This window comes from Erinaceus europaeus, chromosome 10 (genome assembly GCF_950295315.1).
Source record: "Erinaceus europaeus chromosome 10, mEriEur2.1, whole genome shotgun sequence".
In the NCBI taxonomy this organism is placed as follows: Eukaryota; Metazoa; Chordata; class Mammalia; order Eulipotyphla; family Erinaceidae; genus Erinaceus; species Erinaceus europaeus.
In genome coordinates this window covers 69749491-69776768 of record NC_080171.1, presented here as the reverse complement: position 1 = coordinate 69776768, position 27278 = coordinate 69749491, and the positions used below count along the sequence as shown (strand labels likewise).

The window sequence follows — 27278 nt, the reverse complement described above, 5'->3', positions numbered from 1 at the left end:
TCAGAATTTGAGTTGCAAAAAGAAAAAGAAATCCACCAATTGCTTCAGAACTTTTCCCTTCTGCTAAAATCAAATGAGTCATAACCTGACAGTGTTTGCTCTGCAGACTCCTTCCACCCAGCCATATATTCCTTGGGCAATATTTATATGAATGCTTTTCTTTGCTTCATTAAAAAAAAAAAAAAATCAGTGTTTGAAAAGTTACAATTCTAGGCATCTCTGAGCTTCAGTATATATCCTATTGATTCACATACACAGTGTTGGCTATAGCAATCTGAACTCATTATGCTGGTATTATTTGCTCTCAGTAATTGCCAGGAAAAGAAATGTGTCCTGCGGAAATCAGTGAATTTAATGTCACCAGATTCACAAATGAATTTCTTAAAGGAAAATAAACAGTGGAGAGACTTTCTGAGCAAGAGCAAACACACTGGCTCGTGGGCTTTGATTTGCAAATTCTGATCAGAAATGTTTTTATTTGGCCTGCTCAGTAGGATTTCAGTCTGTCATCCTCTTCTCCCATGAGCGCCTTGACAACCAAATGTGTTAAGTCTGTGACTATGTTGTGGCCCAATTCACAGCTCCACATCTGTTCCCTTTGTTCAAGGCCATTCTCCTTGTGCCAGAAATAGGTTTCTGGGTCCTCTCTTGAAATCTGCTGTATCTTGGTACCAAAACTGTAAAATTGTTGTTAAACTGAAAGAGATCTTAGGAACCATCTCATTCAAATGTTTGTTGTTGTTGTTGTTCCAAAATTGGAAAAGGAGAAAGGAAACTTACATGAGCAACCTAGAAGCTAACTCAGCATGGTGCACCCAATTGAGTACACATGTTACCATGTGCAAGGACTCAGGTTCAAGCCCCCAGTCCCCAGCTACAGAGGGACACTTCATAGTGGTGAAGCAGATACACAGGTGTATCTATGTCTCTCTTCATCTTATTCCCCCCTTTCCTTCTCAATTTCTTTTTTTTTTTGCCTCCAGGGTTATTGCTGGGGCTCTGTGCCTGCACTACAAATCCACTGCCCCTGGAGGCCATTTTTCCCTTTTGTTGCCCTTGTTGTTTATCGTTGTTGTTGTTATTATTATCATTGTTATTGCTGTCATTTTTGTTGGATAGGACAGAGAGAAATTGAGAGAAGAGGGGAAGACAGAGAGGAGGAGAGAAAATAGACACCTGCAGACCTACTTCACTGCTTGTGAAGTGACCCAGAATTCTGCAGGTGGGAAACCGGAGGCCCCAGGATCCTTACGCCTGTCTGTGTGCTTCACACTATGTGCACTTAATTCACTGCACTACCATCTGGCCCTCTCCTTCTCAATTTCTTTCCCTCTATCCAAAATAAATACATAAAATAAAATGGTTTAGAACTTTTAAAAAGAAGTTAACTGGGCTTGAACTTGAATAGGAGTTCAAACACATGGATTTTCTTTAGAGCTCACTATGCAATCTGACTCTGTATTTATTAGGATCATTGTATGCACTTTCTCATTTAACCTCCACTATCCTAAAAGGCAAATGTCATCACACTTATGTTAATAATAAGAAAAGCTATACCCCGGGATGATAACAGTGTACCCCTGGCCACCCAGGAACAGCACAGGACAGAAATGAGGTTAAACTCAGGTCTGTCTGCCTCCCAAGACTCCACTCTCTTGAAAAAAAAACTTGAGAACTAGAAGCCAGTGGGATCTAGTGCAAATTAGTTGCTACTATAGTGGACTTGTCTCTACTTATTTATTTCAGTTTTTTTTTTTAATTGACAATACTGAAAAAGCCAACTATTTCAACTTAAGGTCTAGAAATTCAGATTCCCTTGTCAATTTACCAGATCCATACCTATTTGACCTGAATTTCTACATGTTAGTTATTGAGGAAGCTGAATATCTGCTACTCACTTTAGACAGAGAGACGTTTTCCTTTTCACCATGGTCTGCACCATCTCCTGTGGTACTAAACCCTCTTCCTGCATTTGTACCAGCTGCCTGGCTCCTGTAGCACTGTGTGTGACAGAGCTGGTCCCTAGCACAGGAGCAGTCTGTCCGTCAGCTAATCTCATAACACATGATTCCTTCCAGCTCCATCCTAGAGGCAAAGAAGATGACTGCATCAGTCTTAACATGTGAGTAGCATTCCATCATGTATATATACCACAACTTTCTCAGCCACTCATCTGTCATCACTCACATGAGATGCCTCCAAGTTTCGACTATTACAAATTGTGCAATAGGTATACACAGATCTTTTTGGATGGGTGTTTTTAGTTCCTTAGGCTATACCTCCAGGAGAGGAATTACAGAGTCATAGGGCAGGTCCATTTCTAGCCTTCTGAGAGTTCTCCAGACTGCTCTTCACAGGGGTTGGACCCATTTACATTCCCACCAGCAGTGCAGGAGGGTTCCTTTGCCCTGAAACCTCTCCAGAATTTGCTATTACTGTCCTTTCTGGTGTCAACAACCATACTGTTAAGCATTAACCCACCAATAAAAATTATATTTATGGTATATTGCACCAAAGAAAAAGATTCTGGGGTGGATGGGGGGGGGGAGAATACAGGTTCAAAAAGGATGACAGAGGACCTAGTGGGAGTTGTATTGTTATATGGAAAACTGGGAAATGTTATTCATGTGCAAACTATTGTATTTACTGTCAAATGTCAAACACTAATTCCCCAATAAAGAAATAAAAAAATAAAGAAAATTAAAGAAATAAAAAAATTATATTTAAAAAAGGAGCAGTCTGCACACAAGTGAGCTTCCCATTGTCAGTAAATGCTGGTCCCCCACAGTCCCAGATAAAAGGTGGTCAGAGAAGAGAGGAAAACTCTTAAGAACTCAACTCATGAACCCCATGCTCTGTCTTGCCATCTGAACATGAACATTCTTAAAGTCTAACAGCCATACACAGAGTTCCCAGGCCTGGTTCTACTTCAACTATCAGGCAGAACACGTCTAGACTGTCCAAGACCCTTGTGTAGAATTCCATGTATAAAAAGGGGGAAAGGGGGCAAAAGAGCTGGGGAGACAGCATAATGGTTATGCAAAGAGACTCTGATGCCTGAGGCTCTGAAGTCCCAGGCTCAGTCCCCTGTACCACCATATGCCAGAGCTGAGCAGTGTTCTGATAGGGAAAAAAGAAAGAGGGAGAGAGAGAGAGAGAGAGAAGGCAAAGGGGATGGGACCAATTGGTAGAGTACCAATGTCACAATGCATAAGGATCTGTGTTCAGGCCCCAGGTCCCTGCAGGGGAAGCTTCAAGAGCAGTAAAGTAATGCTGCTGGTATCTTTTTCTCTCTATCACACTCTCACCTCTCAATATTTATCTCTATGTATCAAAAATAAATAAATAAATGAAATTTTTAAATAATTAAAAAAAAAAACTGGAAAGGGGGGTGGGTTGGTGCCTCACCCATTGGAGCACAAACATTTCCATGTTCAAGGACCCAGGGTCAAGCCCCTGGTTCTCGCCTGTTGTGGATCAGTGTGTCTCTCCTCCTCTTTGTCTCTCCCTCTCTTTCTCTCAGTCTCCAAAAATGACCACTAGGCCCCATACCTATGGACATTTAATTTTTAACAAAGGACCCCAAACTATTAAATGGAAAAAGGAGAGTCTCTTCAACAAATGGTGTTGGGGAAAATGGTGCTGAAACATGCAAAAGAATAAAACTGAGCCTCTACACTTCACCAGATACAAAAGTAAATTCCAAATGGATTAAGGACCTGGATGTTAGACCTGAAACTAAAATATAAAAATATTTATTGACAGAGCCCTTTTTCATCTAAATTTTATAGGTATCTTCAAGGATACAAATCTAATTTTGGGGAAGACAAAAACAAAAATAAACTAATGGGACTACATTAAATTGAAAAGCTTCTGGGCAGAGGGTTGATAACACAATGGTTATGCAAATAGACTCTCATGCCTGAGGCTCCAAAAGTCCCAGATTCAATCCCCCACCACCACCACCACAATAAGCCAGAGCTGAACAGTGCTGTGGTAAGAAATAGAGAAAGGAAGGAAGGAAGGAAGGAAGGAAGGAAGGAAGGAAGAAAGAAAGAGAGAAAGAGAGAGAGAGAAAGGAAGAATGGAAGGAAGAAAGAAAGAAAGAAAGAAAGAAAGAAAGAAAGAAAGAAAGAAAAGGAAAGCTTCCGTACAGCAAAAGAAGCCACGACACAGAGATCCCCTTACACAGTGGGAGATCCTTACATGCCATACATCACACAAAAGACTAATAACCAAAATATATGAAGAGCTCACCAAACTCAACAATAAAAAAACAAATGACCCCAACCAAAAGAAGAGAGAGGAATGTTCACCAAAGAAGAGATCCAAAAGGCCAATAGACATATGAAAAAGTACTCTAAGCCATTGATTGTCAGAGAAATACAAATAAAGACAACAATGAGATACTACTCACTCCTATGAAAATGTAATACATTAGGAATGATAGTAAACAAAAAAAAATGATAATAAACAAATGCTGGAGAGGTTGTAGGGGTAAAGGAACCCTCCTGCACTGCTGGTGGGAATGTAAATTGGTTCAACCCCTGTGGAGAGCAGACTGGAGAACTCTCAGAAGGCTAGAAATGGGCCTACACTATGACCCTGCAATTCCTCTCCAGGGGATATATCCCAAGGAACCCAACACACCCATCCAAAAAGATCTTTGTATGCTTATGTTCATAGCAGCACAGTTTGTAATAGCCAAAACCTGGAAGCAACCCAAGTGTCCAGCAACAGATGAGTGACTGAGTAAGTTGTGTCTATATACTCAGCTATTAAAAATTATTTCACCATTTTCAGCCCATCTTGGATGGAGCTTGAATGAATCATGTTAAATGAGATCAGTCAGAAAGAGAAGGAATCAAAAGAGGAGTGGAGACAGAGAAGGGGGAGAGAGAAAGACAGACATCTGCAGACCTACTTCACCACCCGTGAAGCAACTCCCCTGTAGGTGGGGAATTGGGGGCTTGAGCCAGGATCCTTACACCTGTCCTTGACTTCACATCATGTGTGCTTAACCCACTGCACAACCGCCTGCCCCCCCCCAAAAAAAAATTCTTAAAAAAAAGGTAGGGGGCAGAGTTCAGGTCCTGGAACATGGTGGCAGAAGCCCTAGTGGGGGTTGTATTGTTATGTGGAAAACTGAGAAATGTTATGCATATACAAACTATTTATTGTATTTACTGCCAACTGTAAAACATTAATCCCCCAATAAAGAAATAAAAAAAAAAGAGAGTCACCAGGATGCAGCCCCTTTGGAAGACTGTATGGAGAGTCCTTAACAAATAAAAATGGAATCACCTTATGACCCAGCAATACCACTCTTAGGCATTTATCCAGTGGACACTCAAACACTAATTCAAATAAAAATATGTACCCCATATTCATAGCTGTATTAGTCACAATAATAATAATATAATTATTATAATATAATAATAGTATATTATAATAATATAATAATATTATTATTGTATTTACTGTAAACCATTAACCACCAATTTAAAAAGTCTTTTTTAAAAAAAAATGGTGGTGCAGGGGATTGAACCTAGAACTTTGGAGCCTCAGGCATGAGAGTCTCTATAATATAATAGTCTCCATAATATAATATAATTATATCATAATAATATTATAATATAATAATAATAATATAGCCAAAGAGTAAAGCTGCCCAAATTCCCACAATTGACTGGCTAAAGAAACTATGGGGTATATGCTCCATGGAAAACTACTCTGCAGTCAAATAAGATATTGTGTCCTTTCGGAGAAAATAGTTGGAACTAGATGTGATTATGCTTATTGAAATAAGAGATGAAAGAGAACTACTAGATGGTTTCACTCAAATCTAGAGATCTGATTTACATGAACTTGGGAAAAACAGAACTGTTTCTAAGACTTGTGAGAACTCTGGTGGTTATCTTTGAGAGGTGGGAAGGTGAGGATACAGAACTTGGGTGGGTATGGTGTGGAACTGTATGCTGTCAGGGGTAGATAGCATAATGGTTATGCAGAGAGACTCTCACACCTGAGGCTCCAAAGTCCCAGGTTCAATCCTCCATACCACTATTAGCCAGAGCTAAGCAGTGTTCTAGTGGAAAAAAACAAAAACTAAAAAAATCCACAGAAACTATATACTGTAATCTTACAATCTTATATCCTACTATTAATCACAAATTTTAAAAAGAAATACAATGCAATGAAAATATGTAAATCATACAATCATACAAAGAATTGTGTTTATTATATAACTAGTACACAAAATTTGCATTGTTGAGTTTGTATATTAGTCAATAAATACCTATCAAACACTCAATTAAAAGACCAGCAGTGGGGCTGGATGGTGGCACACCTGGTTTAGCCCACATGTTATAATGCACAAGGACTTGGGTTCAAAACCCCAGTCTCCAACTGCAGAAGAAAAGCTTCCAAGTGGTGAAGCAGGACTGCAGGTATCTCTCTTGCCTCTATCCCTTTCTCTCCCCCACCCCATTCCTCTCGATTACTGGCTGTCTCTATCCAATAATAAATAAAGATAACTTAAAAATAAAAGACCAGCAGGAATGGTGGAGTAGTGCAGGTAACCCTAGTGGAAAAGAAAATTTTAAAAAAGAGAGAAAATGGAAGGGTAGGCAGAGAAATACTTTACCAGATAGGGCATGTGACTTGCTATGGGCATAACCAAAGCTCAAGCCCTGGCACCACATGGCAGGTGCAACAGCACTAGGAAAAGTGCCTGTGCTGTGGTAGTTTCTGTTTTTTTTATGTTTCTCTGTGTGTCTTTCATCCTCTCTGCATGAAAAAAGTGGCCTAGAAGCTGTGGAACTGTTCGTGTGTGAGGCCCTGGCTCTGAAACTAAATAAGAAAGAAAGAAAGAAAGAAAGAAAGAAAGAAAGAAAGAAAGAAAGAAAGGAAGGAAGAAAGAAAGAAAGAAAGAAAACAAAGGAAGAAAGAAAACAAAGGAAGAAAGAAAACAAAGGAAGAAAGAAAAGAAACAAAGAAAGAAAGAAAAGAAAAAAGAAAGAAAGAAAGAAAGAAGGAAGGAAGGAAGGAAGGAAGGAAGGAAGGAAGGAAGGAAGGAAGGAAGGAAGGAAGGCAGGCAGGCAGGCCCTTGTGGAGGCTTAATTTTCTGCAAAGGGCAGGAGCAGAACCTGCTTCCTACAAGTAGCCTTTTTTTTTCTGTTAAAGTTCTTAATGTAAATCATTAATTCTGTAGTTCTATCAGAAAGTGATATAGGTGCTTCTTCTCTGCCTCATTTTTTTCTGTCACTCTTTCTCCATTTTCTCCCTTAATGAACAATAACTAAGTCAAGTTCTCTTTTTCTTTAATTGATTTATTAATGATCAACAAGATTGTAGGACAGGAGGGATACAATTCCACACAATTTCCACACCAGAGTTCTGCATCCCATCCCCTCCATTGAAAGTTTTCCTATTCTTTATCGCACTGGGAGCAGGGGCCCAGGGTCATTATGGGATGCAGCAGGTGGGAGTTCTGGCTTCTGTAATTGCTTCTACGCTGGACATGGGCATTGGCAGGTCAATCCATACCCCCAGCCTGTTTCTGTCTTTCCTTAGTGGGCAGGGTTCTGGAGAAGTGGGGATCCAGAACACATTGGTGAGGTCCTCTGCCCAGGGAGGTCAGGTTGGCATCATGGTAGCATCTGCAAGTTGGTGACTGAAAAAGCATTAAGATATAAAGCAGAACAAATTGTTTAATAATATGAAACCTAAAGGTAAGAATACAGCAGATGAGATTTGGGGTCTCCATTTTGTAAAAGACTAGTAGGTCTATTTTAGGTATATTCCAAGGGGCCCATGACTTTAGTATTTCTTTTTAATTCACATATTTTATTTTGCATTTAATTAAGAAACCTCCCTGGTAGACTTTTTTTTAGATTTTTTTATTAATGTTTTACATTCATCAGTAAATACAATAGTTTGTACATGCATAACATATCCCAGTTTTCTATATAACAATACAACCCCCACTAGGTCCTCTGTCATCCTTTTTGGACCTGTATTCTCCACCCACCCCAGAGTCTTTTACTTTTGTGCAATATGCCAATTCCAGTTCAAGTTCTACTTGTGTTTTCTCTTTTCATCTTGCTTTTCAACTTCTGCCTGAGAGTGAGAACATGCCATATTCATCTTTCTGTTTCTGACTTATTTCACTCACCATGAATTTTTCAAGGTCCATCCAAGAGTGGCTGAAAACAGTGAACTTAGCATTTTTTATTGTATATATATATACCACAACTTGCTCAGCCACTCATCTATTCTTGGACACCTGGGTTGCTTCCAGGTTTTAGCTATTACAAATTGTACTGCTAAGAGCATATGTGTACACAGATGGTTTTTTTAATTTCTTTATTGGGGAATTAATGTTTTACATTTGACAGTAAATAAAATAGTTTGTACATGCATAACATTTCCCAGTTTTCCATATAAAAATACAACCCAACTAGGTCCTCTGTCATCCTTCTTGGATCTATATTCTCCCCACTCACCCACCCCAGAGTCTTTTACTTTGGTGCAATACGCCAATTTCAATTCAGGTTCTACTTTACACAGATCTTTTTGGATGGGTGTGTTGGGTTCCTTATGATATATCCCCAGGAGAGGAATTGCAGGGTCATAAATGTAGGTCCATTTCTAGCCTTCTGATTCTGAGGTCAATAGCAATGGAGACTCACAGTTGCATTTGGTGAGTCTTGGGGGAGTCCTCTCCTCCCTTTAGCTGTCCTTTTGTTAGTGAAAGAGACTGGAGGTGGTGTCTCAACTGGTAAACTGCTGAACTGTTACCAGCTACTTAATCTCTCCCTAGGCTCCTCTCTGTCCATGAGCCATATGTGTTTGCACTCACTGGTGATTTGGTGGGTTCCTGAAGTTGTTCTCGTCCTGTCTTGTTGTGGTTCCAGGTGGTCTTAAGTATTCCTCGACTTTACTAATTTTTGCCTGAGACCAACAGTTCACATGCAGGTGGGGTAAAGGCAAATCTGGGGAGATTGTGTCAGAGTTGGAAATAGGATTAGAAAGGTAAATCAGGGCAGAGAGAAGCTCCCAAATATAGAAAAATTATATAAATACCATTAACTGTAAACCCCATCGATTTGATCTGGAGCCTATATTCAACACAGGAACCTCTGCATCCCTATAGGTCTGAGCTCACATTCTATGGTCATAGCAAGTTCTCTTTTTAACAGTGACATAGGTACCTTAGCTGACTTTCAAAGGAGAGGAAAAAGCCAAAGAGTAAAATACAATTTAGAGGCCAGGAGATAGCTCACTTGGTGGAAAACTCACATTTCAATCAGCAAGGGCCTAGATTCAAGCCCCTCCCCCCATCCCCACCTGCAAAGGGAAAGTTTTATAAGCGGTGAAGCAGTGATGAAGGGCCACTCTTTCTCTATCCTTGATCTCCTCCTCTCTCTGTCCAATGCTCTGTTTCTATCCAAATAAATAAATAAAATAGAATATACTTTAAAATACAATTTAGGATTGAGTATTCACTCTCCCAGAAAGACTGCACTGATTGGCTGGGGAGGAGGTAGCTTGGTGTGTGGAGTGAAAGGCTTTCAATACATGGGATCATGATTGATTTCTTTCTTTTTTATGCCTTCAGACCTTCACTGGGCCTTTCTGTCTGCATAATCCCACCACTCCCAGTAGACTGTTTCTGTTGTTGTTTTCAGATAGGGGGTGACATAGGGAGAGAAAGAGAGAAAAGGAAGAGAGACAACCCAGCTCTGTTTTACTGCTTGTGAACATTCCCCTTTGTGTGGCATGCCCATGTGGTAGCCATGGGCTTGAACCTGGGCCCTCGTGCATGCCAAAGTGTGCTTTCTACCAGGTGAGCTCTCTCCTGGCCCCAATCTTAATTTCTTTTTAAAGTTATTTTATGTATTTATTTATTGGTTAGAGTCAGAAAGAAAGTGAGGTGATGATAGGGAGAGACACCCACAGCCCTGTTTTATCGCTCATGAAGCTTCCTCCCTGCCAGTCTATGTGCACCCCCAAAATCCCAAATCATGTACACTATACTAGGTGTGCCACCACCTAACCTTCTCTTTTTTAACTTTATATATAACCTTCTCTTTTTTAACTTTATATAAGTGTATATATATATATATATATACACTCACACACATATGTTGTAGAGACAGACAAAAATTAAAAGGGAATAGGAAGATAAATAAGGAAAGAGGTAGAGGAGAGAGAGAGAAAGAAAGACACATGCAGCCTACTTCACCATTCATGAAGCTTTCTCCCTGCAGGTGGGGACCGGGGTCTTTAACCCAGGTCCTTGTGCACTGTAATGTGTGCATCCAACTCAGTGAACCATTGCCTGGCCCCATAATTTCTATTTTATTTTATTTTATTTTATTTTATTTTATTTTATTTTATTTATTGTGTAGAAGCAGAGAGAAATCATGAAGCTTCCCCCAGTAAGTGGAAGCCAGGGACTTGAACCCGAGTCCTTACATATGGTAATATATGCACTCAACCAGGTGCACTACCGCCTGGCCCCTCCCCTGGAATTTCTTTCTTTCTCTCTTTCTTTCTTTCTTTCTTTCTTTCTTTTTTCTTTCTTTCTTTCTTTCTTTCTTCCTTCCTTCCTTCCTTTCTTCCTTCCTTCCTTTTCCTTTCTTTCTTTTTTTTTTCTCCTTTACCAGAGCACTGCTCAGCTCTGGCTTATGGTGGTATGGGAATTGAACCTGGAACCTCAGATCCCCGGGCATGAGAGTCTGTTTGCATAACCATTATACTGTCTTCCCCCGCCCTGGAATTTCTTAATTATTTATACCTAGTATCCCCTGGCTTGATTGACACATCATTTGGAATCTTAGTTAAGATCACTGAAGCCTAACAGAGACCATATAAATGTGCAACAATAATGTCATCAAAATATGTCAATGTGTATGAACATGTGATTTCCCTCTGCAGGTGATTTTTGAAGTGGCATTTAATGGTCCCAAAGGAGGATATGTTGCCCTGGATGATATTTCTTTCTCACCTGTACACTGCCAAAATCAGAGTGGTAAGCTTTTTTTTTTTTTTCCTTCCCCATCCCTGGTAAGCATATTTTTTTTCTTCTTCCTCACTTTCAGAATTTCCCTTTCTCGACAGATGTATGTAGTCAGGACCTGCTTTAATCCCTTCTACAACTGAGCCTTGAATAACTTGAGGGTTAAGAATATTGACCCCCGTCTCCATCATGAAGTCTCCCCAACATTAAGAATCCATGAGAGGCTGGTGAAACAGCATAATTGTTCTGCAAAATACTTTGAAACTTTAGGCTCAGAGGCCCAGGTTTAATTCACAACTGTCAGAGCAATGCTCTGGCATCAGTCCTTATCTATCTATCTATCTATCTATCTATCTATCTATCTATCTATATATCTATCTTTATCTCTCTGCCTATCTTTCCCTCTCACTAAAATAAATAAATGAATAAATTTTTTCAAAAAGAATCCACGTGTTCTGCATGTGGCTATTCAGTCAACCAACAACTGAAGTTGGTTGAATCTGTGAATGCACAGCCTAAGGAAAGGAGATACTTGAGGTCTGTATGAACCTTCTCAGTTCAAGCACATGTGATTTTCAAGGTCAACTGTAATTTTCTCTTTTCGCTGCTACCCTTTAAAATGGACTTAATAGTCTTTTTTCTAGTGTATGAGTCTTATTTTCTGTCATGAACCAAATCTAATTTTCCTGACAACATAGGCTGCTTGTCATGTGTTAAGGATCATTCATCTTCCCTACCTAAGAGGAAATGAGACTTAATAATACTAAATAATTTCCACCCTGTCTTTCTCTTTAGTCTATAGATAGGGAGATGGGTAGGTAGGATATAACTCAAATTCTGTGCAGAATTATTAAAACTCTTTCCAGTTTTATGCACCATTGCTTATAAATGTCTTTCCATATCTATACATATCCTCAAGTTTAAAGACACTATTTTTGTATACATCTCTGTTGTGGTATATAGCTAAATCTTATGTGCAGAATGTACTTTCTCTTTGTGAGTGAACTCTCAAGTTATTTTTTCATGGCTAGTTTTATAATTTCCATAAACCTGGTGTTTGGGGGGGAAAAAGACTTTTTTCCTTATTTAATGAGAAGTAAGCAATTCCATTTGTAGTTAAAAAGACTTGAAAGGAAATGTCTTAGTGCACCAAAGTAAAAGACTCTGGGGTGACTGGGGGGAGAACACAGGTCCAAAAAGGATGACAGAGTACCTAGTGGGGGTTGTATTTATATGGAAAACTGAGAAATGTTATGCATGTACAAACTATTGTATTTACTGTTGAATGTAAAACATTAATTCCCCAGTAAAAAAATTTAAAAAAGAAATGTCTTAGAAAAAAGAGTTATTATATTAATGATAGCTCAGATAAATGTAACGAATCTTATCTTCAGTGAATTGGTTTCCTTGAAAAGCCACAAGGAAACATAATGGCCATTCCATCTTATTAATGGGTCCTTATTCTGGGTTTTGCAGCATGGAAAGCTAACTTTTGAAATGGGCCTTTGTAGTTTTCGCTTAAGAAAGAACAATTTCATATGGTTCCAGATATACTTGCCAGGCTCTACTGGAGCTAAACTGTTAACCTCAATTTAAAGAAAATCATACTAATTTGATGAAACCAAACATACTATATTTCCATAAGTCTATTTTATTTTTTAGTGGTAAAATAGTTTTACCCAAACTATGTTACCTTTTTTTCACAGAAATAATAAAATCCAAATTGTAATCAAATATTAAAAGAATCTCTCAATTTGATAGACATAGGAGCCAAAATTGATTTACTTTTCTAAATCTGATTGCCTCGGAGTTCCACTAGTTAATGTGACAAGGATGTTTGTAGCAGTCTCATAGTCACACTTTTTTTTATAATATAATAATGATCAACAAGACTGTAGGAAAAGAGGGGTACAACTCCATACAATTCCCACCACCAGAGTTCTGTATCCCTTCCATTGGAATCTTTCCTATTCTTTATCCCTCTGGGAGCATGAAATCAAGATCATTATGGGGTGCAGAAGGTGAGAGGTCTGGCTTCTGTAATTGCTTCTCTGCTGGACAGTCACACTCCTTAGGAAGTGCTCTATCTGGGATCAGCAGGTGGCTCACTAGGTAGAGTGCACACATTATCATGCTACCAGGCTCAAGGACATGGGTTCAAGGCCTGGGCCACCACATGGGATTACCTCTAGGGGAAAAGCTTCACAAGTGGCAGAGCAGTGCTTCCAGGGTCTCTCCTCTCCATGGATCGCTCTCTCTCTCTCTCTCTCTCTCTCTCTCTCTCTCTCTCTCTCTCCCTCTCTCCTCTCCTTCTGTCTTTTGCTGCCTAACCAAAAATAGGAAAAGGAAATAGCTGCTGGGAGTAGTGGAGTCATGCAGGTACCAAGCCCCAGTAATAACCCTAGTGGCAAACAAAAGAAAGTGCTCCTCTCTGTCACTAGGCTTTGTATTGAACTTTTATGTATGATTTATACAAATGATAGAAGAGTATCCCTTCAACATGTGCACTAGAAAGAAGGTGGGGGAAGAAGCACATGGGAGGCAGTGAAGTCTATTGAGCCACCTTAGAAGAACGGAAAGGAAAAATACGAAGTAAAACTGGGGCTGGGCTTGGTGTATTGCACCAACGCAAAGGACTCTGGGGAAGGAGGGCAGGGAGGGGATTGGAGGGGGAGATGGGGTCCTGGTGCATAATGGTGGAAGAGGATCTAGGCTGAAGAAGAGAGTGTTTTACAGACACCTATCGTGAGGATATAAGAAATTTTACCCATGTGTCAGCAACTGAATTATAAACCATTACCCTCCCCCCAGTAAAATTATTTTTTAAAATGTCCTCCTTTATGAAAAGAGAATACAAGTGAGCCCTCTTCTGCTGATTGGTGAGAAGAAAAAAAAATTACAACATAAGAGGGCTGGAGGCCAGGCTATGGTGCACCTGGTTAAAGTAGGTCAAGTGCACATATTACCATGTGCAAGGATTAGGGTTCAAGCTCCTAGTCCCCACCTGCAGGGGGGAAGCTTCATAAGTGCTGAAGCAGTGCTACACATCTATCTATCTATCTGTCTGTCTATCTATTTATCTATCTCTTTCTATGTCTCTCTATTCCTTCCTTTTCAGTGTCTCTCTGTCCTACCATACTAAATAAATTAAATCAAAATTAAATTAAGTTAAATCAAAATAATTAACTAATTATTAGCTTAATAACTAATTAAATTAAATCAAAAATAAAAGCACTGGCTGCTTCACCCTCCCCCCTCCCCACCCCAGGAACCACCAGAGCTGTACATTTTTTACATTCAAGTTAACCAAGGTTCTGGACTGATCTTAAAAACTTCCCAACTCATTCACTTTATTCTACATGCCTTAATTTTGTGGCCATAGTATTTACTATGTGAAGAGCCAGCACTTGAATTCATGTTCTTTCTCTGCCTCATACAAGCTGTGTGAACTTCACCTTGTTAATTAATCTCTCTGAGGCTGTGTTCCACAGGTATAAGACAAGGGGAGAAAAGTCAGTTTCATAGACTTAGGGGAGATTGATGAGTTTTTAATCCTGTGATGACTTTAGCAGAATATGTTCCCTGGGACATTCTTATTCATAAGACTTAACATATTTACTCACTTCTCAAAATAAACCAACTCTTCACTTAACATTTGTGGGTTGGGGGCTGGGGAGACAATATGATGACTATGAAAAAAGACTCTCATGCCTGAGGTTTGAAGGCTACAGGTTAAATTCCCCAGTACCACTATGAGCCAGAGCTGAGCAGTATTCTGGTGTTTCTCACACATTAAAAGAAAATAGATAAAAGAAGAAGAAGGAGAAAACTAAGAAGAAGATGGTGGTGATGATGATGGTGATGGTAATGATGATCTCCCCAAAGTTACAAAGAAATGGTGCTGTGAATTTGGGTATCTTCCTCAAAGGGACATTTTATTTTTTCATTAACTGATGCTCGGGGGGCTTTTAAGCACCTCTGAGTCTAACCCTAACTTTCAAATCATTCACACTCCTTCCAGTAGCTCTGCTATTCATACCTTTTGACTCAAGCTTCCCAAACAGCCTGAAGCACAAACTCTCCCTCCACTGAGCTTTCTGGAGGTCTTGTTTTAGGTCACAAAGTGGCCTCTGCCCCCACTCCCTTCATGAATTAGATACAAGCTTCCAGTAGAAGCAGCATTTTGATTGAAAAAACATTAGACTTTGAACTATGCTTTGGTGATCTTCCTTAAATCAGATATTCTCAGGACTTCAAGTACTAAGTATTTAGCAAAAGAATATAATGAACTCTTGAGGTCCAGGAGGTGGTACAGTGAATAAAGCATTGGCCTCTCAAGCATGAGGTCCTGACTTCAATCCCTGGGTTCATGTGTACCAGAATGATGCCTCATTCTCTCTCTGTCCCTTTCTGTCTCTCTCTCTCTCTCTCTCTCTCTCTCTCTCACACTAATAAATAAATAGAATAGTTTTAAAAATAATATAATTAACTCTTCAGGTAGGGGGAATGATAAACTACATTGTATGGATCAGTTTTTTTTATCATGGAGAGAACTTATCCTTACTAACTTTCAGGCTTATTTTTTTTATAGAGACAGCCAGAAATTGAGAGAGAATAGGGGGATAGATAGGCAGACAGATACCTGCAGCTCTGCTTCACAGCTTATGAAGCTTTCCTCTTGCTTGTGGGTACTTGGGCTTGTTAATTAACCTTGGGCTTGAACCCCAGTCCTTGCACATTCTAACAAGTGTGCTCAAACAAGTGCACCACCACCAGGCCACTACAGTTTTGTTTTTTGCCATCAGGGTTACTGCTGGGGCTTAGTATGTGCACAACTCCACTGTCCCCAGTGACCATCCCCCCTTTTATTAATAGATATAATAGATATAGAGAAAAGGAGATAGGGGGCGGGCGGTAGCACAGTGGGTTAAGCGCACATGGCACAAAGAGCAAGGACTGGTATAAGGATTCCAGTTTGAGCCCCCAGCTCCTCCCCTGCAAGGGGTTGCTTCACAAGTGGTGAAGCAGGTCTGCAAGTGTCTGTCTTTCTCTCCCCCTCTTTGTCTTCCCCTCCTCTCTCCATTTCTCTCTGTCCTATCCAACAACAATGACATCAGTAATAACAATAATAACCACAACAATGATAAAACAACAAGGGCAACAAAAGGGGGAAAAATAGCCTCCAGGAGCAGCGGATTCATGGTGCAGGCACCGAGCCCCAGTGATAACCATGAAGGCAGAGAGAGAGAGAAAAGGAGATAGAAATAGAGATAGAGAATGGTAGCACATCTCCACTACTCCTGAAGCTCCCCCCTCCAGGGTGGGAACGAAAGACTTGCACCCAGATCCTTGTGCATGGTACTATATGTGCTCTACTAAATGTGCCACCTCCTTGCTTTCAGGTTTTCATGCCACCTGCCACCTCTTCCTACACATGCAATAAGTGGGTACAGTTCTCTTGGTCACCAGTGGTATAGTCATTGGGACATATTCCTGCTGAGTAGTTTCACTGCCCTGCCATTCTGTTTGTGCAAGGCATCTAGGAGTGACACACCATTTTGTAAGCTAAAAGACCATACAAGTTTCTAATTTCCATCTGCTTTCTTCATTCCCAGAAAGCAGAAGGGTGACTAAGACTACAAGCCATTACCTGATTGCCCTGTGGTGTCATATCTCATGGGGGAATGAAAGGATTCTTGTTTGGAGGCTGGGTAGTGGCACACCTGGTTCAATCCCCACCTGTAGGGAGGAAGCTTCACAAGTGGTGAAGCAGGGCTTCAGGTGTCTCTCTCTCTCCCTGTCTGTCTCCCTCTCCACTCTCAGTTTCTCTCTGTTCTGTATTATAATAATAATAAGGAAAAACAAAAGGAAAATGGCTGACAGGAGCTGTGGATTTGTTGTGGGTACTGAGCTGTGGTGATAACCCTGGTGACAGAGAGAGAGAGAGAGAGAATATATCCTTGTTCAGAGGGCATCTCATTCTATTTCAAAGACTTAATCCTCTCACCTGACAGGTACACCCTGATGCTGACCACAGGGCAAAGCATGTGGAGCTAGTCAAGTGGCTCAGAGCTCTGAGAGTCCCTTCCCTCCCCCAGCAGCTATCCTGCCTTGCCAGGGTCTCCACCCTGGGATACACTGTCTGAGATACAATCGGGTTCCCAGTTGCTCAGCAGTGTTTTCTTCCTGGTCTTATGTTTTTGTAATACAGTGTTAGTTACTTATAATTTTTTTTGGTTTTGTTTTACTTTATTATTTATTGTGGATAGAAACAGAGATTGAGAGGGAAAGGAGACAATGGAGACAGACTCCTACAGCACTGACTCACCGCTTGTGAAGCTTCATCCCTGCAAGTGGGGACCATGGGCTTGAACCCTGGTCCCTGTGCATGGTGACATGTATGTTCAACCATCCAATCCCTATTTTAGTGTTTTGTAAACTTTGGTTCTCTCTCTCTCTCTCTCTCTCTCTCTCTCTCTCTCTGTTTAAAAAAATATTTCTACCAGGTTATTACTGGGGCTCAATGCCAGTGCTATGAATCCACTGTTCCCAGTGTCCATTCTTTTCCTCTTTTTTTTTCTTTCTATTTTATTTGATGGGACAGAAACTGAGAGAGGAGGAGAAGATATAAAGGGAGAGAGAAAGAGAGAGACCTGCATACCTGCTTCATCGATTATGAAGCTTTCTCCCTGCAGTGGGAAGTGGTTACTTAAACCCTAGTCCTTGCACATGCTAATGTATGTACTCAACCAGGTGCACTACTGCCCAGTCTAAACATTAGTTTTCTATCATTTTAAACTCAGATAAAATTTTCTAGAGTGTTACTATGAAGAACTTCTGTACAGAGAGAGGAGGAAAAGGAGAGGGACATATGGAGGAAGTAATGGTGTCACGAGTGCCTTGGAAGGGAAGAGAGGAAGGGACCTGGAAGAAAAAGGGGGCAGCTATGTATAAATGTCGAGAGATAGTTATAGAGATGATGGTTGGCCCATGTCTATAACCTTAGGGGAAATGCGGTGGCTTGCAGTCAGGAGACTAAAGATTCAGAACTCTGTTGGTGAGAATGGTGTGGAATTATACCCCTGTTGACATGTTTTGTAAACCAATATTAAATAACTAATAAAAATTTAAAAAGAAAGACAATAAAAACCTCCTGTAGTAAATGTGAGAACTGCGGTGGTTTTTGCTAAGAGGGTGGGGGCACAGAATGGTGGTGGTGGGTGCAGTGTGGAACTAGACCCTGTAATCTTATAGCCTTATGAAAACCACTACACTATTAAACATAAATGTAATATATATAGTAGCTTGCTTTACAAAACACACACACACACAACTCCTGTATACATCTCATCTAGATCTCCAAATAAATGTTTTGTCCCCAGGCCAAATGGTGGCTCACCCAGTGGAGCACAAATGTTACCCAAATTCAAGCCCCCAGTCCCCACCTGCAGGGAGGAAGTTTGATAGGTGGTGAAGCAGTGCTGCAGGTGTCTCTCGTCTGTATCTAAAAGGAAAGAAGGAAGAAAGGAAGGAAGAGAAAGAAAGAGAGAGAGGGAAAAATGGCTACTGGGAAAGGTAGAGCTGTAAAGACAGTGCCCCAGTGATAACACTGGTAGGAAAAAAAGAGAAAAAAAAAAAAAAGAAAAAGAAGGGAAAAAATCTTGTCACATTTGCTTTATCAACCACTGAAGAGCACATTACAGATATTATGCTCCTTTACTCCTAAATAGTTCTGTGTATCTTTTCCAAAAGCAAACACTTTCTAGCATACTAAAGGGTCATTTTAAAGGTCAGGAAATTTAACATTGATTCAGCATTAACAACTAACCTGTAGTTCACAGGCCAGGTTTGTCTATGCTCCACTAATCTCTCTTGTAGATTTGTTTTCCTGGACAAAAAAGGAATCATAGTAGTCTATGATAGTCTTTGGTTTCTGTGCCCCTTCATTCCCCCTTACCCAGGGTCAGTTGCTTAGCCCAGGTAAATGTTTTCTTCTTTTGAAAACTAACAGCACCAGGTGGTGGCACATCTAGTTGAGCACATTTGTTACAATGCTCAAGGACCTGTTCAAACCCCCAGACCCCACCTGCAAGGAGGAAGCTTCACAAGTGATGAAGCAGAAATGCAGAACCTGTCTCTCTCTCTCTCTCTCTCTGTGTGTGTGTGTGTGTGTGTGTGTGTGTGTGTGTGTGTGTGTGTGTGTGTGTGTGTGTCTTCTCTCTGTCTCTCTCTCTCTGGCCCTCTCTTCCTCTCTGTCTCCTTCTTCCATCATGATTTCTATCTCTCTCCAATAAGAAAGAAATAAAATATTTTAAAAAAAAGAAACGACAGATTGGAAGAATAAGTCTTTTTTCCTAAATAGTTCTCTATTTCATCAGATCGCTGTTATTAAAAATACAAATGTTTCTGTAGGAATTATTTCCAAGTTATTAAAAATAGTGTCTGCTCTCTTTAGCTCTAAAAGGTTAGGTCAGGGTCAGGTGGTGGCATAGCTTACTGATTATACACACTACAATGCACAAGGAACCAGGTTCAAGTCCCTAGTCCTCACCTGTAGGGGGGAAGCTTCACAAGTGGTGAAGCAGGGCTTTAGGTACCTGCCTATCTCTCTCTCTCTCCATATATATATATATATATATATATATATATATATATATATATATATATATATATATCTTCTCCCCCTTTTAACTTCTCGTATGCTACAATGCACAAGGACTCAGGTTCAAGCCCGTGGACCCCACCTGGGGAAAGGTTTCACAAGTGATGAGGCCAGTATGCAGGTGCCTCTCTCCCTATCTTTCCCTCTCTTCTCAAATTCTCTGTTTATATCCAGAATGAATGAATGAATGAATAAATAAACAATACATTTTAAATGTACACTTAAAACAAAAACTAAATAAATAAAACAAAAATTATTTTTAAAGGGGAGGGGGGTTGATCAGTGATCAACTGGCAGAACAGGGTCACACTTGGCTACATTGTATGTGTCCCAAACAGCTACAGTCTGGAGCCAGGCAGTCATGCACCTGGTTAAGCACACAAACTGCAGTGCACAAAGACCCAGGTTCAAGCCTCCGGTTCCCACCTGCAGGGGGAAAGCTTCATGAGTGGTGAAGCAGTGCTACCTGCAGGTATGTCTCTCCTCTCTACTTCCCCTCCCCTCTCAATTTCTCTGTGTCTCTATCCAATAATAAATAAATAAAAATATTTTTGCCCATATTTTTTATATTGTTGTTGTAGTTATTATTGTTGTTGTTATTGATGTCATCATTGTTGGATAGGACAGAGAGAAATGGAGAGAGATGGGGAAGGCAGAGAGGGGGAGAGAAAGACAGACACCTGCAGACCTGCTTCACCTCCTGTGAGGCAACCCCCCCTGCAGGTGGGGAGCTGGGGGCTCGAACCAGGATCCTTACACTGGTCCTTAAACTTTGCGCCACGTGCACTTAACCTGCTGTGCTACTGCCCATCTCCCAATAGAAATATTTTTAAAAGACGCTTCTCCAGACAGTTACAGTTCCATCCTCTTCCTCAGGTTTTGAAGAGCAATCTGGACAGTGAGGTCTGAAATCATAGGTTGCTAGGATTAAGTTGTTCTTGCAAGAACAGAATTCTTTCATGTCCCTCTCCCTCCAGGCAACCTCGGATGAGGGATTATTTCTAAACTAGAGTAACTCATACCAGAACCCACCAAAAGGCAGGATAATAGCAATGCAAGTGACAGAGTCATGTGAGTTTTTCAACAGTGTGATTTATGCTGAGTAATAATTTTCTGCAAACCAGCCAGCTCCTACTGACTATTCATGTCGATTATAAATAGTGTCTGTTTCTGGCACAGAGACTGAGCAACAGTGGGAAGATATGACTCCCAAAATATCTGTCTTAGAAATTTGGAACTTAAAATTCTTACCTTTTTTCCTTCTTTCTTTTTAAGCTTATGTGAATGAATTCTACATTATAAAGAAGTGTGTGAATAAATGCTTGGAAATGAAAGGAGTGAAGTCTGGTACTTCTCCATTTTTATGGAGAATGTAAACATTCTCATTCTATGCCTTTGAAGAGTAAAAGAGTAATTTTCCTGCCATGGCAAGACTGTTACTTTGATGCTGACCTGTCAGAGTAGCATTAGTGGAAAAGTTTTTGTTTGTTTGTTTGTTTGCCTTTGCTAGAATTCCCTGCACAAATGTATACATGTCAGCCCTTGTAGTCTTTTGAGGTACTTGGACACAGTTGGCTCTAACTTTGTTCCCCTTTTGCTCAGAGCTTTCTTTTAGTACCTTGGAAGCAAGCTGCGATTTTGAGGAAGATTTCTGCAACTTCTACCAAGACAAAGAAGGACCGGGCTGGACCCGAGTGCAAGGAAAGCCAAACATCTATCGGGCTGGGGATCATACTTCTGGTTTAGGTAAATGGAGAGTCTGCTGTGTGTGACTGTCATAGCAGTTTTGTTTTGTTTTGTTTTGTTTTTTGTTTTGCCAATTAATGAACAGTCAACCCTTTGAAATTAGCTTGCTCTTGACTTTAAATGGAAAAGTCCCTCTGAAAAATCTATTAAATTCCAACTGCCTAGACTATCCAGAATCGACAAATCCACTGAGACAGAAAACAAATTAGGGTGGCCTGGGCAGTGATGTATATGGTTAAGCACACACATTACCATGCACAAAGACCTGGGTTCAAGCCACTTATCCCCACCTGAAAGGTGGGAAGCTTCATGAGTGGTGAAGCAATGCTCCACATCTCTCTCCCTCCTCTTCCCCTTCCAGTTTCTCTCAAAGAAAAAAAAATTTTTTTAAACAAACTAGTGGTTTGGCAAGGGCTTGGGAGTGGGACATTTGAAGTTACTGCTTAACGGATGCAGGGTTTCCTTTTGGGGTGATGAAAATGTTCTGAAACTAGATAGTGGGGATGGTTGCACAGTGGTAGTTAATGAATACAGGAACACCACTTGCATGCTTTAAAATGGATCAAATGGTAAATATTGACATTGTGTGCACTTTATTACAATAAAATATATTGAGGAGACTAACAACAGAATGTTGAGTGAGATATATATATGAAACAAGCTGGCTTGAGTTTCCTTTTTGTTTTTAATATTTATTTATTTATTTATTTTAATTTGATAGGACACAGGGAAATTGAAAAGGAAGAAGGAGATAGAAAAGGATAGAGAATGACATCAACAACAACAATAACTACAACAATAAAACAACAAGGTCAACAAAAGGGAATAAATAAATATTTAAAAAAAAAGAAAAAGATAGAGAGAGGTACCTGCAACACTTGAGTAGAATAACAACGGAATGTTGAGTGATATATATAAAACAAGCTGGCTTGAGTTTCCTTTTTGTTTTTAATATTTATTTATTTATTTATTTATTTATTTTAATGTGATAGGACACAGGGAAATTGAGAAGGAAAAAGGAGATAGAAAGGGATACCTACAACACTGATTCACCATTCATGAATGCTCCCCCTTGCTGCTGCGGACCGGGGTCTTGAACGTGGGTCCTTATGCATGGTAAAGTGTACACTCAACCAGGTGTATCAACACCCAACTCCCCTTGAGTTCACTTGTAGGAGACTTTTTAATCGTGTTAACGCAGTCTCTGGTCAAACCTACTCCAGCAGGAACTGGTGGAAAGAGCTTGCTCTGAATGGCTAAGTTTCTTGCTCATTAATTCAACAATTATTAATGTTCTGGACACCAGGGTGAATTTAGATCATAAAACTGACAGAACTTATGTTAGGGTCCTTCCTTTCCATAGGAGCTGGGAAAGACCTTCAGAGTTTCCCTCACAAGTTTATACAAGCAATGTTGTATTCTTTTCTTAGGGTTTGGTTAACTTGTAGAAATGTAGGCTTTACCAGGAACTATGCTGACCTTGTTCAGACTAATTCTGCTAGTGCTCATATTGGTGAAATACAAACTAAATACAAAGTCTAGCCTCTCTGGCAGACCATCATTTCAGGGGGCAAGACAAACATTTGGTGAAAATGTATCTAAATAAACTCACAATTACAGGCTGTGTGGAAGTGCTGTGAGATAAATGAAGAATAAGCTTAGAAAGAGAACAGAGGGGAAAGCCTAGTATTATCTAGGCCTCTGGGAAGGGTTATCTGAGGACGTAGGAGAGTGGGAGCATCCACGCAGAGGGAACAACCTTTGAAGGCCTCAAGTCTGAAAACAGCAGGACACCCCGTTGTTTACTTATTTTTAAATGTATTTATTTATTTATTATTTATGACAGGCAGAGAGAAAATAGAGGGATGGTAGAGATAAAGAAGGGAAAGAGAGAGAGAGAGAGACCTGTAGCTCTGCAGCTCTGCTTCACCACTTGTGAAGCTTTCCCCCTGCAAGTGGGGACGAGGGGCTTGAACCTGGGACCTTGTGCACTGTATAATGTGTGTGCTTTACCACATGTGCCACTGCCCAGTCCCCAGTTGGACACTCCAAAAAGCCAGGAGGCTCGTGTGATTGCACCTGGAGATAGAGCAAGGGAAATGAAGTTTAAAAGGAACCAGACAGTGGCACATTAGGTGGAACAAACATGCTTCAATATGCAAAGATCTAGGTTCAAACTCTGGTCCCACTGGCAGTGGGGAGAAGCTTCATGAATGGTGAAGCAATGCTGCAGGTGTCTCTTTTTATCTTTCCCTCTCTATCTTCTCTTCCCCAGTTGATTTCTCTCTGTCTCTGTCAAATAAATAAATAAATAAAATTTTAATTATTTAAAAAGAGAGAGAGAAAGAGACAAAGAAAGAAAGAAAGTGACGTTAAAGAGGGAGATAAGGGTGTGAATGGACAGAGGAAGCACTTGAGAGCCGACTGTAAAAGCAGTGAGAAGTCATTGAGGGTTCTGGTTGAAGCCTGTGCTCTTCCTCGGGTGAGGGCATGGCTGCAGTCCCTAGTGTGGTGGCAAAGGTGGAGGGAGCAGCCTCCCACCCACCCTCAGGGCTTCAGCTGAAATAGAACAGGGGACTCTGACCCCAAGTCCTCAGCTGTGACAGACACAGTTGCTGCCCTCCCAGCATTTAATTCCCCATTGCGACACACAGGAAACATAACTAGGATGTGTATCAGTGGCAAGTCTTGGAACTCTGCCTTTGTATGACCACTATATTTGTGTACTTAGCATTAAAAAAGTGAAGTCATTGAAAGGTCTATGTAGAGATTCCGACTAAATTGATTAAATTTGAGCTTCAAAAAATATTGTTCTGGCAATTTAATGACCAGTATTAGTGTACAGGGACTGTCATAACAAAGCCTACAGACAGACTGACTTAGATAGAGAAATGTATTTCCCTACAGTTCTGAAGCTTGGGAAGTCCCAAGTTAATATGACATCAGACATCTGGGTTACAAAACCTTCTTTCCTGGTTTGTCAGTTGTACCTTCTCATTGTCCTCACCTGAAGAGAAGGAAGAGAGAGAGAGAGAGAGGCAGAGAGAGGCAGAGAGAGAGAGAGAGATATCCCCACCCAGTATCTGATTTGTTTTTTTACCAGAGCACTGCTTAGCTCTAGCTTATGGTGGTGCAAGGGATTCAACCACCGTCCTTGAAACCTTGAGCAAGTGAGTCCTTTTGCATAACCATTAATCTATCTCCCCTCTCCATTCTAATCCTCTTCTTATAAGGACACTAAGCTTGTAAAATTAAGGTTTCATCCTTATAACCTAATTATATTCTTAAATGTCCTGTTTTAGATATAGTCAGCACTGAGAACTGAGAATTCTGCCTTTGTATGACCACTATATTTGTGTACTTAACATTAAAAAAAAGTGAAGTCATTGAAAGGTCTATGTAGAGTAGAGATGGGGTCTAAATTGATTAAATTTGGGCTTCAGCATATGCACAGGATGGGGATAGAGAGCGGGAGGTGGAATTGGGGCAGGGAATCCAGCCCATAACACTGCCTAAGCAATATAACCAAAGCACCTTTGCCAGAGCAGCTGATTAATTACATTAAAAACAATAGGACTGGGAGCCGGGCAGTAGCACAGCGGGTTAAGCGCTTGTGGCGCAAAGCATAAGGACCGGCGTAAAGATCCCAATTGGAGCCCCCGGCTCCCCACCTGCAGGGAGATTGCTTCACAAGTGATGAAGCAGTCTGCAGGTGTCTATCTTTCTCTCCCTTCTCTGTCCTCCCTTCCTCTCTCCATTTCTCTCTGTCCTATGCAACAACAACAACAACAACATCAATAACGGCAACAATAATACTACAACAATAAAATAACAAGGGCAACAAAAGGGAATAAATACATATATTTTTTATTTTTTTTTAAATCAGGTCTAGAGAGAGAATTTGTCAGGTCGGGCATGCCTGTCTTGTTATGTATGCAGCCCAGATTTCAGCTCCAGAGCCACATGGAAGGTGCTGTCTGGTGCTATGAGGTCTCTCCCTCTCTGTCTTTCTCAGTCTATCTCTTTCTCTGTCTACTTGAATGAAAAAAAAACACCCTGGGGAACAGTGGTGGAGCAGCCAGTAGAGCACACATATTATTGTGCTCAACCACCATGTTTGAGTGCTCCGTTGCTACCTGCAGTAGTGCAGCACGGGAAGCTTCACAAGGGGTGAAGCAGTGATGCAGGTGCCTCTCCTCTGTGTCTCTCTATCTCTCTGTCTCTCACCTGGTACCCAAAAAGGAAGGAAAAAACGGCTGCTGGGAATGGAGTAGTTGTGCAGGTATTAAACCTCAGTGATAATCCTGGTGGAAAAAAAAAAATGAAGAACCATAAACCGTTACAGAACAGTAAAATTGTACATGCATGAGGCCCCAGTTCTGCACAAACAAGACAAAATTTATGTTTTTTATGGGTTGGTAGGTGTGTATGGAGAGATAGAGAGAGAGATCTGAGGCTCTACCACAAAAAATAACTAGGAGCCAAGAACTCCTAGTGGAAAACTGAGAAATGTTACGCATGTCCAAACCATTATATTTACTGTTGACTATAAAACATTAATCCCCCAATAAAGGAAAAAGAAGTTAAAAACATAAAATAAAATAAAATTACCACCAAAAAAGAAAACTAGATGCTGAGTGGTGGCACACCTGGTTGAGCTCTAATATTACTGTGTGCAAAGATCTGGGTTCCAGCCCCAGTCCCCATCTGCCCAGGGAAGCTTCACAAGCTGTGAAACAGTACTGCAAATGCCTATCTCTCTCCTTCCCCTACCTTCCTCTTCCCTCTCAGTTTCTCTGTCTCTATCTAATATCAATAAATGTATTTTTTCAAAAAGAAAAGAAAATTGAAGAGAGAGGAGTAGAAAAGAGAGAACGGAAAGTAGAATTTTGCATGTGGATTTCTTGCTGTGGCTTTCTAAATGACACAGACTCCAGTGGGGGCGGTGGTGGTAGAGCAGGTGGGAGTAGTGGCTGCTGCCTCCCCTGTGGGCCTGACTCAGAGATTCAGGCTGAGACAGCTGCTTGGCACAGACAGCTGGGAGCCCCAAGATGCTTGCTTTTGCTTTTTTGTTTGTTTCATGCCAAACACAATTATTAATTGATGCCCAGATCTGAGCAGGCCATTTGGGAATCTGTGGAGGTTTATTTGTAGTAGAGTACTATAGGTGTATCCTATCACTTAAGCCACAGATAATAGAAAATGGTTTCAGTCACTGAACGACTGTGGAGATGGTTTCTGTTGGTAGATTTGGAACCATATGTTTCCCACTTAATAATCTGGTTACTCAACGTTTTCATTGGTGATCCACTGAGCATGCCATCTTCTTTGCAGGGTATTATTTGTTGGCCAACACGAAGTTGACATCTCAGCCTGGCTATATGGGAAGACTCTATGGCCCCTCCCTTCCAGGCAACTTACCATATTGCTTACGTTTTTACTACGCCATCTATGGGTTTTTTAAAATGAATGACACCTTAACAGTTTACCTCTTTGAAGAGAACCACGTGATTCAAGAGAAGATCTGGTCTGTGCAGGAATCCCCCAGGGGCATTTGGCTGCGAGCTGAAATCACATTTCAGAAGCCCATGTCTGCCAAGGTGAGTGAAGTCCACACAGTCTTTTGTTCATTGTTGGTTTCTGAGCTGTGGTGGTGAACCTCTGTTGAATTGTTTTCAGCTGGGGATGCTCAGTTTTCTGTTTCTCTTCAAATTGACAGCCACATCCCCACACTTTATGCCCAATCAGGCACAAATTATAGCCTTTGCTTCCTTTGTTTCTTTCCACTTGCCTGTGTCTCTGAATAGTAGCCTCCTAGAAATCTTGCTTGTTGGTTCATAGGTT

The 27278-nt window shown here is 40.7% G+C and overlaps 1 protein-coding gene across 2 annotated transcripts in view; it reads left to right on the top strand.

Annotated features, from left to right (window-relative positions):
* The window catches only part of MAMDC2 (MAM domain containing 2), a 185859-nt gene that overhangs the window by 113478 nt on the left and 45103 nt on the right, over window positions 1–27278 (top strand). For both annotated transcript variants that reach the window (XM_016191692.2, XM_060199726.1), the window contains exons 7-9: window positions 10945–11038; window positions 21291–21434; window positions 26769–27034. In XM_016191692.2, coding sequence (XP_016047178.2) covers window positions 10945–11038; window positions 21291–21434; window positions 26769–27034 — 504 coding nt within the window. The remainder of the gene's footprint in view (window positions 1–10944; window positions 11039–21290; window positions 21435–26768; window positions 27035–27278) is intronic.